Consider the following 13093-nt stretch of genomic DNA (forward strand, 5'->3'; position numbering starts at 1 on the left):
CTTTCAAGTGAAATCTTTTGCAAAGGTCCTTAGCAAAGCTCCTTCTGGGAGTTTGTCTTGCTCACAGTGTGACTCTGTAATGGGGAGCGTTGGGTGCCTGCCTGAACCAAATCCTGCCAGTTTCCCAAATCCCATGCAAATAAAGCCCAGATTAAGGGTTTGAGGGAAGCCATTCAACTATGATCTAAAAAATGTCAGGATCCTGACATGTGATTTTTGTGTGTACTTGTAGATAAGTTTAAATATAGCAGTTGTCTTCAAACTGACTAGAATTTCTCCCAGCAAAGATTTACCAACACACTTAGCCTGGTCCCTCCTTCAGCAAGTTATTTTAACAAGTGTCTGAACTGTGCATGTGATCTACCCTATAGAGTTGAGGGCACCACCTATGTCTTTAAAGCAAGGTATATGCTTAAGCACTCACTGAATGGAGTTTTTAATCTCATAAATGCTTTTGGTGAGTTCTGTCAGACTGCTCCCATTCATAAGATTAAACAGAAAAATCCTTTGCAGGACTGGAGTGAAATTAAGTGAAACAGAGCCTATGCTATAAGGTAATTTCTTGTCTTTCCCAATGTATAAATGCATTTAAATACTAGGTGAACTTAATGGAGTTATTTCAGACATTGCCAAATCTTCACAGTAATCTGTTTGATTTTTTTTCTATCGAAAAGAAATGCAATCCCCTTCAAACTTCCCACGAGTGTCTCATGTAACAGAATCAGTGCTGTATAACAGCAAGAGCCACAAACGAGGGTTTTCTTAACTGATCCATACACTCACTGTAACCTTGTCCTGATCTTGTGGCAGTTCAGCCAACCTTGTGAAACTGGGTAATTGCCAGGCCTTACTGAAAGTGAGATGTAATTTTTAGTTAGGCTATCCAATTTTAACAGAACCTCCACAGCGAGGGACTTGTTCAGGGGCTTTCCTGATTAAAAAAATTCTAAGAATTTGTCTGCTATTGTGAAAAAAGTGTATTCCTTTTCTTAGCAGAGTTATGGGGGGAAAAAAGCACAATAGCCAGTAAGCTTTGCAGTGGTGGTTTCAGCTTGTTTAGTGATCAATACCAGGCAGGAAATGTTGCTTCACTTTAAGATGAAATGGCACAGAGAGTATTCAGTCAGCCAGTCCCTACAACTTTCCTTGTTTTTTTGATTTGCCTCGTTAGTCTTGCATTAAGACGCAATCAGATAGGGAAGCAGCCAGAATGAAACAAAATAAAAATCACATTGGAAAGTACAAGTGCCAGAAAGTGCCAAGAGAGATTTGTACTTTAAGCTTATTCAAACATGCTGAAAACATGCTTCCTTTTCCCAGAAGGAAAAGCATTAACCCTGTAAATCTAAATAGATGTATTTCAGGTAAATTATTTCCTAGCTTTAGTTATGTACAAAAGATTATTTGCTTTTACACAATAAGGAGGTCAAGCAGTAAAGTTTTGTTTGCATCAGTAGTTTATTTTGTTGTGCTTCATTAAACAGAATGCTTGTTGGCTATTTTGGAATGCAAAATCCAAGCGATTGATCTCAGCCATTTGGTGTGCTTTTTGGAGATAAAGGAATGGCTGAAATTTCCAAATGAGTGTCACAAAGCTGAGATACTGCTTACTCCTAGATTCACCTTGGCAGTGCAAACATCTGAAAGAGCTGAGTGGATTACTCACTGACAAGGAAATGAATCCCTCAAATAAGGCTGGTTATCTGAAAATTTAAATAACAAATCTCCCACAAGGTAGGATCTTGTTCATGACAGGAAGGCAATGCTCATTCAGTTTAATTAGCAGCCATCTGAATAAGAAAAAGTAGTGACTAGCTAATAAAGTTAACCTCTTTACAGCTCTTGCTATAATCCTGGCTTCCTTAGATTTAATTTATGTGAAAAGTCAGCCTGTCACCCAAGTGGCAGATTATGGCTGTGGGTTAATTCAACACCATGTAAGGAAATCCTCCCCCAAAATGTGGAACTTAATAAAACGTCTTCATGGGCTTTTGTAACCACCACATCCAAGCTCCTCCCGTGAGGCAAGAGAATACATTGTCACTGTTTTGCAGACTGGGAATCAGCCAGCCAAGTGCATTGCCTAATGCCACGTAGGAAGCCTGAAGAACTGAACCCCGTCTCAGCGGCAGCTCTAACCCATGGACCATCCATCCTCTTTCTGCAGGAAAATTTTCAGTGCTCTTTAGCAGAGAAAGCTAGAACAAGCAAATCCAATGTGTCAGCATGGGCTTTGGTTTCAACAAAAAAAACTGTACAAGAAAGAGTAATTAATTATTATGGTATAATTAAAGGCATAAAGAACATTACAGGAGCTCAGTTTTCAGCCTGAAATGGTGGCAAGACAGGCTAGTTGTGTAGCTCCCAAAGGACCAAATGAATGTACAGGGACCAAAATCCTGTCCCCAAGGCTAGGTCCTGCAGTTACCTGATTACACAGAAACCTCATTTTTTTGATAAAAAACCCCCAGGTGTCTTGCCATTATGGATGGTGAGAGCTTTGCAGAGTGGCTGGTGCAGTGGTGTCTGCCTGAGCCTGAGGTGTGTGCTTCCAGCCTTCACTCCCCTGCATTGCTTTGAACTTCCCCTTCAAAGCCACCTCAGCAAAGCACGCTTCATAGCTGGAGGAGAAAAGTGTAGTGGGCCAAACCTCCTTTGAAGTACATTTTAAGTCATGTACATAATTGAGATTATATGTCCTAAAATGTACAGTCTGGAAGTGCTTTGCATTTTAATGCAGGGGAAAACTTCACACGTGTTATGGTAACGTTGCTTAAAAAACAGGGTAGTGATAGTTTTTAGATCCCTCTGTGCGATCACCCAGTGTAAGTATTTCTGCTGAGGACTAAAAGGGTTGTAGCAGTTTTTCTTCTATGTATTAACTCAGCATTTGAATCTATTTAGGTTTTCGGACACATAAGTCATATCTTATGAATGATACAGCTAAGAGTATTGCTAAAGGTGTCAACTGAAGCTTGGTTGTTGGCAAAAGGATGCCTTGTGCTTTATCAATTCAAAAACACAGTGCTCCTTAGTGCGGTTTCATTGGTCTGCTGAGACAATAACAGTTTACATGAAGATATAACCTAGCAGCAGGATGGCTGGAACGACGCCAGCAGTTTTTGGCTCGTCTGTGAATATGGCTGAACTTTTTTGGACGGGATCTTAAAAACCAAACAAACCTGAATGGTACATGTTACCAAGGAATGAAGTTTGGTTTTTTTTTTTCTTTTTGTACAATATACTTTTCTGAAATACAGTAATGCATTGAAATACAAGGACATAGCCACCTCAGAAAAAGCATCTTGTTCAGCATATTTTGAGCAGTGTTTCCCAACAGAATAATTATGACATGAGTATCTTAGATGCTTACTGCGCTTATTGCAAGGGTAGGAGAGTCTTTACACTTAGCACACTTGGTATGGGAGATTGTAAGGGATACCTTTGAAAACAAACAGTACAAATCAGTATGTGACTTACGGGATTTGGTTCTTTCCCGTTAATTTTTTGCTGATGTAGGTTTACTGGAGATAGTGCAGTCACATCTGATTTAAACTAGTGTAAGTGAAAACCAGAATCATGCTCATGGTCATACAAAAATGTAATCTGTAAAAGGAAAGCAAAATATTAGTTTATTTGTCTAGCAACTTATTTCACTCAAACTGTGAGAATCTTTTTGTATCATTATCCCATTATCAGTGGCTAAATAAGGAACTGAAAAACTACAGAAGAGCTGGGTGGAGACCTAAGAAAGCAATTCAGCAGTCTGGAACTTCCTCTGCTAAGCAATTCTGGCACTAAACCCAAGCAAAATCAGAGTTATTCAGCCAAAATAAATCCGTGCAATGACGATATCAGATGTGAGGTAACAGCAAGTCATGCTGGAGGATATCAGACATTCTTGAAGAAACCACAAGGCCTAGATATAATCCTTTGCCATTACACTACAGCCCTGCCAGCAAAGCAAACACAAATTTTAGAGTCATTATGGCAAGGCAAGTAAGAGCATATGGAGTCTATGTGCTTAGGGTGGGAGCTGGCAAGCTGCTGAGCACCTTCAGCTCACACGCCTCCAATAGCCATTAAACATCCTTCATTCCCACACTCTGATCCCTATGGAAGCAAACAGCTCTCTAGTATCATTTCCACAAGAAACAGCTGCAAGGCTTGTTGAAGTCTTTCCTTTGCTGTCAGGACGTTATTGATCAAACTTTTCTACCACTAGTCTGGCTGTTTTCTTTAGTTTTTCTATGTGTCCGTATGTCTGGGCATATTCTTGAAAGCGATTGGATTGCCTCAGCTTGAGAAGTTGCTGTCCATCATCTGCGCAGTGTAGCCAACCATGCATACACTTGTGACTTACATTAGCAAATCTTACTTTTCAGTTGGGTTGGGCAGTTAAGACATTCAGAGGTGAAAGTGAGAGGTGATCACTTCTTTCTGCTTACCCCACCTCAACAACACTCAGACAGACTTCTTTGCAGCGCGAGTAAAACCTACACCAATTTTCCTTCAATGCCTTATACTTCGTGGTGCTTCTGAAGGTGCATCATAGCCCCCCATGTAGAAGAGATGGAGCAGGTATCTGGGCCAGTACCATCGGCAAGCCTAAGCCTTCAGTGTGTGCATGCACTCAACTATCCCTGGTTTAGCAGGCAGTAGCTTTCTATGTTGTGGTAACATGACCTTTCCTGATTGGATTCCTGCATCCTTAACCAGCTCTGCTGTAAAAACGTGCTAGACATTTGACTCAGCGGCCATTCCAAAATACCCTTTTGGAAAAGGGGTCTTAGAGCACTCTAAGTTATGTTCATGCACACCGTGCACAGGCATATTCCTTCCTCCCTGTTTTTCTTCTCGCTGTCTCAGGAGATACGCACAGAGCTTGCTTTTCTTCTTTTGCACTAGGTGTTGCAGGAAGCCCCACACACCTCAGATCCCATTTGATTCATATGTATGGTATTTGGCTACTGTGCTTGCAAAACTCGTACTCTGATTTATAAGTTGATGTGAAATGCTGAATTCTAGACTTGAGTAAATGAATTAGTGTGTATTGTAGTTTAGGACTATTAAACACTGAAATGTAGAGATGGAATTAAGTTAGTTCCGCATAAAAAGGGGGATGTTTTATTAGAGGTAATAAATTCAGTGCAGAACAAATTTATTTAGACCATGATTGTTAAATTGCTTGGATAATTAAAACCTGTGATGGGTAAGATGACACATGGTAGGAAAAGGTTAAGTATTTAACTCGTTTTTTTCATAGTTTGATTCATTGTAACGTAAATACTACTCGTGTGAGGTATGTTAACTTTATTTCTAAAATGTGTTTGCCCAGGCAGTGAATAGTCGTTATTTCATAAAGTTAAGAAAATAGAAAGCTAAACTTTTATGACATTTATATGGGCCAGCTCTAGCCAGAAAGATGTAAGCACTGAGGAAAATATAAGCACTGTAGAAACTGTGTCATTTTGACCATACAAGGGGCTAGCTGCCTGGTTAATGTCTGGCATTTATGTGAATTCCAGTTCTTTCAGATATCTATTTTTAACCTTCATTAAATTCTTCTTGGAGTGACACAACAGAAATCCCAAAGAAAATCGCTAAGAATAGTTTCCCAAATCTTCTCTCACTTTTCTTTACAAAATATTATACAAATCTCAAATTACTGTGCTTCATTTGGGATCAAGAGGAAACAAGAAGTGGGATGAAGATTATCCCACCTCTGCTGACTGCAAGCACAGTAGGCTTTATGTCCCCTACCAAGGACTACTGCATACATTTTCAATCGGTGTGACACTCCCTTTGTTTCTATTTTTCCTGCTTATTGATTGAAAAAGCAGACTGAATTCTCCCTAATTTTCATCCAAAAATGACATTATGCAATGATGAGCTTAGCCATGCTTGAAAGAGTGCATTCTACAGTGGAATAAATCATAGAATCATAGAATGGTTTGGGTTGGAAGGGACCTCTAAAGGTCATCTAGTCCAACAACCCTGCCGTGGGCAGGGACATCTTCAACTAGATCAGGTTGCTCAGAGCCCCGTCCAACCTGACCTGGAATGTTTCCAGGGATGGGGCATCCACCACCTCTCTGGGCAACCTGGGCCAGTGCTTCACCACCCTCAGTGTAAAAAATTTCTTCCTTATATCTGATCTAAATCTACCCCCCTTTAGTTTAAAGCCGTTCCCCCTTGTCCTGTCGCAACAGGCCCTGCTAAAGAGTTTGTTCCCATCTGTTTTATAAGCCCCCTTTAAGTACTGATGGGCTGCAAGAAGGTCTCCCCGGAGCCTTCTCTTCTCCAGGCTGAACAACCCCAACTCTCTCAGCCTTTCTTCATAGGAGAGGTGCTCCATCCCCCTGATCATTTTTGTGGCCCTCCTCTTCTGGACCCGCTCCAACAGGTCTGTGTCTTTCTTATGCCAAGGGCTCCAGAGCTGGAGGCAGTGCTCCAGGTGGGGTCTCACCAGAGCAGAGCAGAGGGGCAGAATCCCCTCCCTCAGCCTGCTGGCCACGCTTCTTCTGATGCAGCCCAGGATACGATTGGCCTTCTGGGCTGCGAGCGCGCATTGCTGGCTCATGTTGAGCTTTTCATCCACCAGTACCCCTGAGTCCTTCTCAGCAGGGCTGCTCTCAGGGCTTATGCAGGTTTAGCCTATGCATGGAGCTGTGCACAGCCTGCCAGCAGCCAGCATCCTCAGGTAGGGATCTACCTATCTTGTCCCATCTTGGTAGGGACAAATCTTTAGGTAGATGCAGAGCTGAAAGCTGAAGAGCTGTGTAGCTAAATAAGTGCAGACTCGCAAGTAGCCAGCTTGGATCCCAAAGAACAGAGCCTGCCCAAATTGATATGTCAGATGTGTGTCCCAGGTGCAGGGCTAAGAAACTATTTTTTTTTTAATGCTAAAGATATTTTTCAGCCATTTGAAGGTTCTTTTTTTTTTTTTTTGTCACATACCATCAATCAGATTTCTACTTCTAAAACTAGTGTGCCAGTTTCTGGTTTTATTCATATATATTCATAGATGTCTGGAGTTAGTTTTTCTACAGAGGGCAGAATTTGGATCATCATTTCTAAAGCTGAAAGGCTGCTGTATATGCTTAGTCTGCCACCTAGGTCTTTTTAATGGAAATATCAATCTGGAATGATCTGGAGGCACACTATGACACTTTTATTTCTTTTACACCTAATTCTGCACGTTGTCCCATTGAATGACTTCATTAAATAAATAATTTGAGTCTGAGAAGCTAGCCTGTAATTTGCCATTTAGTGGATGTGGACTAGCAAGGGTTATGGGCTATTTACTGCATTCCCTGGTATTCCACTTCAAGTCTGTCTATGTAGGAGAGAGTGTGTTTCAGCACACTTAGGATCAGATTTTACTTGCGCTGAATTGTGTCACTTTGTTTTGTTCACCTGACATCAGTTTACAGTAAGTGAGAAGTTAGATTGGAATCTTTTTTTCCATTGAGATAATCTGTTAATAGAGTGGGAGGATATTCTAAATCTAGCTTTGTTTATTTTGTGCTTAACAGCCTGAATCAAACAATTGAGATTGCTCTTCACCAAAGATAATATTGTGTGTTCTGTAAAATGGAATGTAAATATACTCCAGCACTAGGAATAATGGTTTTGCTCCTCTTTTCTGCAGCAATATGAGAACTGGCGACCAAACCAGCCAGACAGCTTCTTTTCTGCTGGAGAAGACTGTGTTGTTATAATATGGCATGAGAATGGGCAGTGGAATGATGTACCATGCAATTATCACCTTACCTATACCTGCAAGAAAGGAACAGGTACAGACTTTCCAGTAACAATAGCATAATTCTCTAAATTCCAGTTTTATAAAGTTAAAATGACCAGTTCTAGCTGATTTATGGTGACCACTACAGTGAGCCCTCAACTGAGTTAGCTTCACAAAGTCATCCTTCATCTGTTTCCACATATTACATCTCTACCTAATCTGTTCTTGAGTCAGGCACAAAAGTGTTCACAGTTGAAACTCTTGATTAAAACCAGGCAAATTTCTTCTTAGGTACAGATCTCAGCAAAAGAGGCATTCATGTACCTGGCAGGCCTGCTTTACTTGCATACCATTAAAATATTACCAACTCCTCTTTCCTGGGACGTCATCACTGTGAAGTATGTGGGCAGCGGAATATTGGTAGGCAGTCAGAGCAGGCAGCTGACCACTGGTATGTGGTTAGCTTTTCAGCTCCCGTTGAGCATAATTTTCACCCATCAAGTAATGCTGACCTTTGTCTTCCTCTTTTCCAAAACCACCTAGTTTAACGGCATGGCTGGAACTGAAAAGCACTCTGGTTTATACACTGTTAGAGCTGATCCTTGCAGGAAACCTCACTGTTACCAGGAGCTGTACAGCAGTACTTTAGGAATTGCCTCTGCCTTTTCAGACTGGGAAAGCAAAGAAGCAGCCAAAATCTTGTGTGCACTCCATTGTTCCCAATTACCATTTACAACTTTTTGTTAACATGTTGTCTGGGCCTTGACAAATCCATCAGTTTTAAGTGCTTTTAAATAGTCTATTGTTGAGGAAGACATAAGAAGTATTGAAAATGAGACTTTTTTCTTAAATGCCTGTAATAATGTCACTGGTTTTCAGGTTTTGCAGCTTTCCAGTGAAAATCACTTCTTTGTGTGAGTATGCCAACCATTTTGGCTCAAATTTATGTCAGAAATTTAAATGAAAAAGGCAATACTGACCATACTGTCTGCTGTTTTCCAATTTTTATCATTACTGTATTTGGTCTACAAGACTGGAGAACTACAGAAAAGACTGATGTCCCTGTCCTTATTTGGATGTCTCTCTTGGGAGTCTAACTGAGTTCCCTTGACATCTTCCCTTAGCCAGGGACACATCCAGAAGTGCATTTACAAACTGATGTTTTGGGTTATGTTCTCTCTTCCTTTCAGTTGCTTGTGGTCAGCCTCCTGTTGTGGAAAATGCAAAGACCTTTGGGAAGATGAAACCTCGTTATGAGATCAACTCCCTTATTAGATATCACTGCAAAGATGGTTTCATCCAGCGCCATATTCCAACCATCCGGTGTCAAGGGAATGGAAGATGGGATATGCCTAAAATTACTTGCATGAATCGTGAGTTCTTTGAAAACAAACCAGTGCTGGATCAGAAATGATAGACTAATTTAAGATTAATAAGTAATGAACATCTATTTTAAGAGAAGTGCAAATCTGGTATGACAGATTATGACAGCAAAACTGCTCACTCTACCTGTAGGAAAATACATCAGGCCTCCAAAACTAATGAAAATGTTCCTCTTCTGTTTTTACAGAAGCCACTAAGACTCTTTTAAAGTAAACAACAACACTCTTACAAAGCCCCTGAAATCAACAGGTTCCTAATAACACTAACAATTCTTTCTGCAACTGTGGTCTAACTGTGTGTAAGAGATGCTTCTCCTGTATGTAACATGGTCATAGTACCAGTTAATCATTTGTTAACCCTCTAATTAATCAAGAATAAATGGAACTGTAATGTGAAGTGTAGCCAGCCCATTTATAGTTAAATAATTTTAAATTAATTTCCCTTTTTTCATCCTTCTCATTGCAGCATCCACATACCAAAGGACTTACTCTAAGAAATACTACTATAAACATTCTTCATCAGGAAAGGGATCATCGTTAAATTCATCAAAGCACTATCATCGCTGGATCAGGACATGGCAGGACTCAAGGCGCTGAGAGCTAAATGGTGAATGGGGATTTCCACCATTTCAGCCAAAGTCATAACTTTCTGTGCCTTTTCTATCACTTATAGGAGTATTATCAAATTGTTTTGAAACTATGGACTGCGGTATTCACAATGCATCTTGCAAAAATATGGTGTTTATCAGAAAATTAAAAAAAAAAAAGGAGAAGTGCTTATGGGGATAAAAGGAAACCATTTCCAGCCTATAAAGATTATTAGTTTTCTATATGCCATCGGTGTGGACCATTTTATGATATATACCAGCCTTCTGCAATATTTAAACAGCTCAATTTTAGCACCAATGAAAATGTAAATAAGATGATTTTAGTGTTGTTTAATTGTGTGTTGTTTTTAAAATCCTGTATATAAAATGAAAAGTCACACTAATTTCAGGCATATTTATGGTTAGAATGGCCTCAGAGGTCTTCAGTCATTTATGACGTTGTTTTTATGTTGTTTACCTAGGCTGGAAATGGTTGAAATAACTTCACTGACTGAAATTTGCTATTATCAGGTGAAGATAAACACACAAGTTACATGAGGTTTTGTTTTTTTTTTTTTAATGGGAACTGTGCCAATTCCCATCCAAGGTACAGTTTGTGTCCATGTGATGCAAAGTTTAGACAGAGCACATAAAAGTGGCATGAAGCATGAACTAGGGACTGCAATATGGAACTTTTTTTCTGCTCTCCATTCCAGCTTCACCATTCATGAGAAAGGACTGCATGGAGAAGTTGTGTATGACAAGGAGGGCCTGTAAAAATCCAAGTGCTAATACATTAACTTTATCAACCAGGGCCACTTTTTTGAAAAGAAAGAAAAAGAAAAAAAAATTACTTTCACAACATTAACCACAAGGTCTATATTACAGGTCTCTGCATTCTAAAATGGAGATAGACCTGGTGTTTGGGGGATTTTTTTTGTAAAAAACAAACAAAAATCAAAAAAGTAAATAATTTTGTATATATAACCATTTTTTAATCTTTTTATAAAGTAATGAATGTTTGTGTATGAATGCTGCAGCTGTGAAGCGTACATAAATAAATGAAGTAAGCCATACTGATTTAATTTATTGGATGTTATTTTACCCATGCAAAGAAGATTAAAAGAGCTCGCCAGTGCAGTATTAGCCCCTGAGCTCCACTTTTGGAACCATCTTTCAGTTCAACTGCTATTTCCCTGGAGAACAAAATTCCTGCTAAACAGGATCATTTGTTTGCGGTTAGATGGGTGAGAACCGTGTGACTTACAGAAGAATCAGAATCTTGGCTTTCTAGAAAGAAGTGTGTGCACAAAGAGATTATAGGTTGTAGTTGGTGCAGTGTGTACGTAGGAGTTTTCTATTATGATTTCTTACCCTGGTCAGCTCGATGACTGACCTGGATGTGTACAGTAAGTGTAGAAGGTAACGTTTGAAACGACCTCTCCACAGAAAGGACTGTTATTTCTGCAAAGTGCCTTGCACACCTTTGGGCACAGGAGAAAAAAACCCCAAACAACAAAACAAAAGTGAAAATAAAGAACAGTAAGTTCCCTATAACATACCTTTTAAAATAACATTACAAATACAAACACAGACGGGAGGTTTACGCCTTTGTGTTAGTGTGGGGATATGATGCAAAAAGTTGAAAGGGAAAGGAAAAGAATTGAAACCCAGCCAACATGTAAGAGTTTGTAGTAGGCAGAGCTGCCCGTGGAGTGACCTTGCCATAGCTCATTGGGAACAGCAATTACGGTTCCAGAGAACATCTCTTAAAAAATTGCAGTGACTGCTCCATCGAGCGTACCCAATCTTTGCGTGTTCAACGTGGCAGTGCGTCACTGTGTTGGCCGGTTTATTCCCCACCCCTTGCCCCCAAACAATGCACATAATACTTTTCTCTATTTATATTATTATCTTGTATAGTGTATAATGTGAATGTCTGGTTTTTTGTGAATGAAAGTCTAAAATCTTTGTAACTTTTATATCTGCTTCTGTTTCACCAAAGAAACAAGGTTTTGCTATACTGTGACTTGTCTTGTTATTGCATGTCTTCCTGTTTAAATCTATGCAATGTGATTTTTTTCATATGAATACAATTAGACTGTCAGGTACTTCACAATTATCATGGGCTTAATCAAGTGCCCACTGGAGTCAAAGAGAGTCAGCTGGCTGAACTTTAGTAGGTGCTGGATTTGACTTTATATGAGCAGCTCTAGGGGATATTTTAAGATATACATTGTATGTTTTGAAGTCGATTATTGCTTGTATAAGTCAAGGCTCTGTTCATAAATATACAGTATTCTACACATCACTTCCTTGTACCAGAAACATACAGAACAGAAAATATATTTTAACACTTTGCAAACTTTCTCACCATATGTATAAAAAACCCTGCATAGATTTGTTGTTTTCTTGTCTACTTGTTGGATTTAAACAATGTTGTAAGGCATTCAGATAACATTGTGATTGTAGTTTTAAATAGGTTAGATACAGTGCTTATATTGATTTTTTTCACCTCCTTCTATTACGCATAATAAAATAGGACTGACAACATTCCTTATTAAAAAAAAAAAAAAAACAAAACCAAAAAAAAACCTGTTACCCATGCTTGTTTATTTAGACAGAGAATGGAATGTTATTCAGCTCTGGAGACTTTTTCTAATACTGATCTAACTCCCAAATGTTCCAATACCAACTCCCCGCAAAATGCACCCACTCATATCACAAAGTTAGGTCTGCTGTGAAGCCAGGGAGTGATTCCTTTACGTGGAGCATCTCTGAACTCCAGTATGTGGAAGCGTGTTGGGATTGGAATAGAGGGATAGAAGAAAAAACTACAGATTTAAATACAGGTTTTCCGAGTCTTTCTTAGCTCTGCTTTCCTGCCTTTCAAGTTAAACCAGAATTCTTTTTAACTTATTTTTCAACGGTACCCTGTATCTGCTGCAGAGATAGACGTGTCCACTCTAAATTGTGCTTTACAAGTACAGGAAAGACAAATATCAGAGTAGTATTCCTGTAGTAATCTTCCCCTGTTGCATAAGTATTAAACTGTTTGTCTCTACTAACACACTGTCTGCCATTTAAAAGGATACAGAAACACCTGTAGACTAGGAGGTGGAAAGGTTAGGAGAGGATGGGGCATTGACAACTAAAGTCATTAGCTTGGAGGAGCTCAGATGAGCACTGCACATCTTGGGTTGCCAGCAGCACATGGAGTATCTGGTTCGACCAAGGCTCAGGCTGCAGGTTTGTGCACAGAGCTCAAAATGCCACACGAGAGCAATTGCATTTTGTGTGCCCATGAAAATCGCTGCAGAGTAGCTATTATTATTCTGAACATCTTCCTGTCACTTCAGATATTGACAGTATTTGAC

General features: G+C 39.6%; 1 protein-coding gene across 1 annotated transcript in view; it reads left to right on the top strand.

Annotated features, from left to right (window-relative positions):
• The window catches only part of VCAN (versican), a 111506-nt gene extending 101629 nt beyond the window's left edge, over window positions 1-9877 (top strand). The window contains exons 11-13 of the mRNA XM_009331777.1: window positions 7655-7799; window positions 8938-9120; window positions 9596-9877. Coding sequence (XP_009330052.1) covers window positions 7655-7799; window positions 8938-9120; window positions 9596-9726 — 459 coding nt within the window. The 3' untranslated portion in view covers window positions 9727-9877. The remainder of the gene's footprint in view (window positions 1-7654; window positions 7800-8937; window positions 9121-9595) is intronic.
• The last annotated feature ends 3216 nt before the right edge of the window (window positions 9878-13093 follow it).

The sequence above is a fragment of the Pygoscelis adeliae genome, unplaced genomic scaffold, assembly GCF_000699105.1.
Source record: "Pygoscelis adeliae isolate BGI_AS28 unplaced genomic scaffold, ASM69910v1 Scaffold19, whole genome shotgun sequence".
Lineage (NCBI taxonomy): Eukaryota > Metazoa > Chordata > Aves > Sphenisciformes > Spheniscidae > Pygoscelis > Pygoscelis adeliae.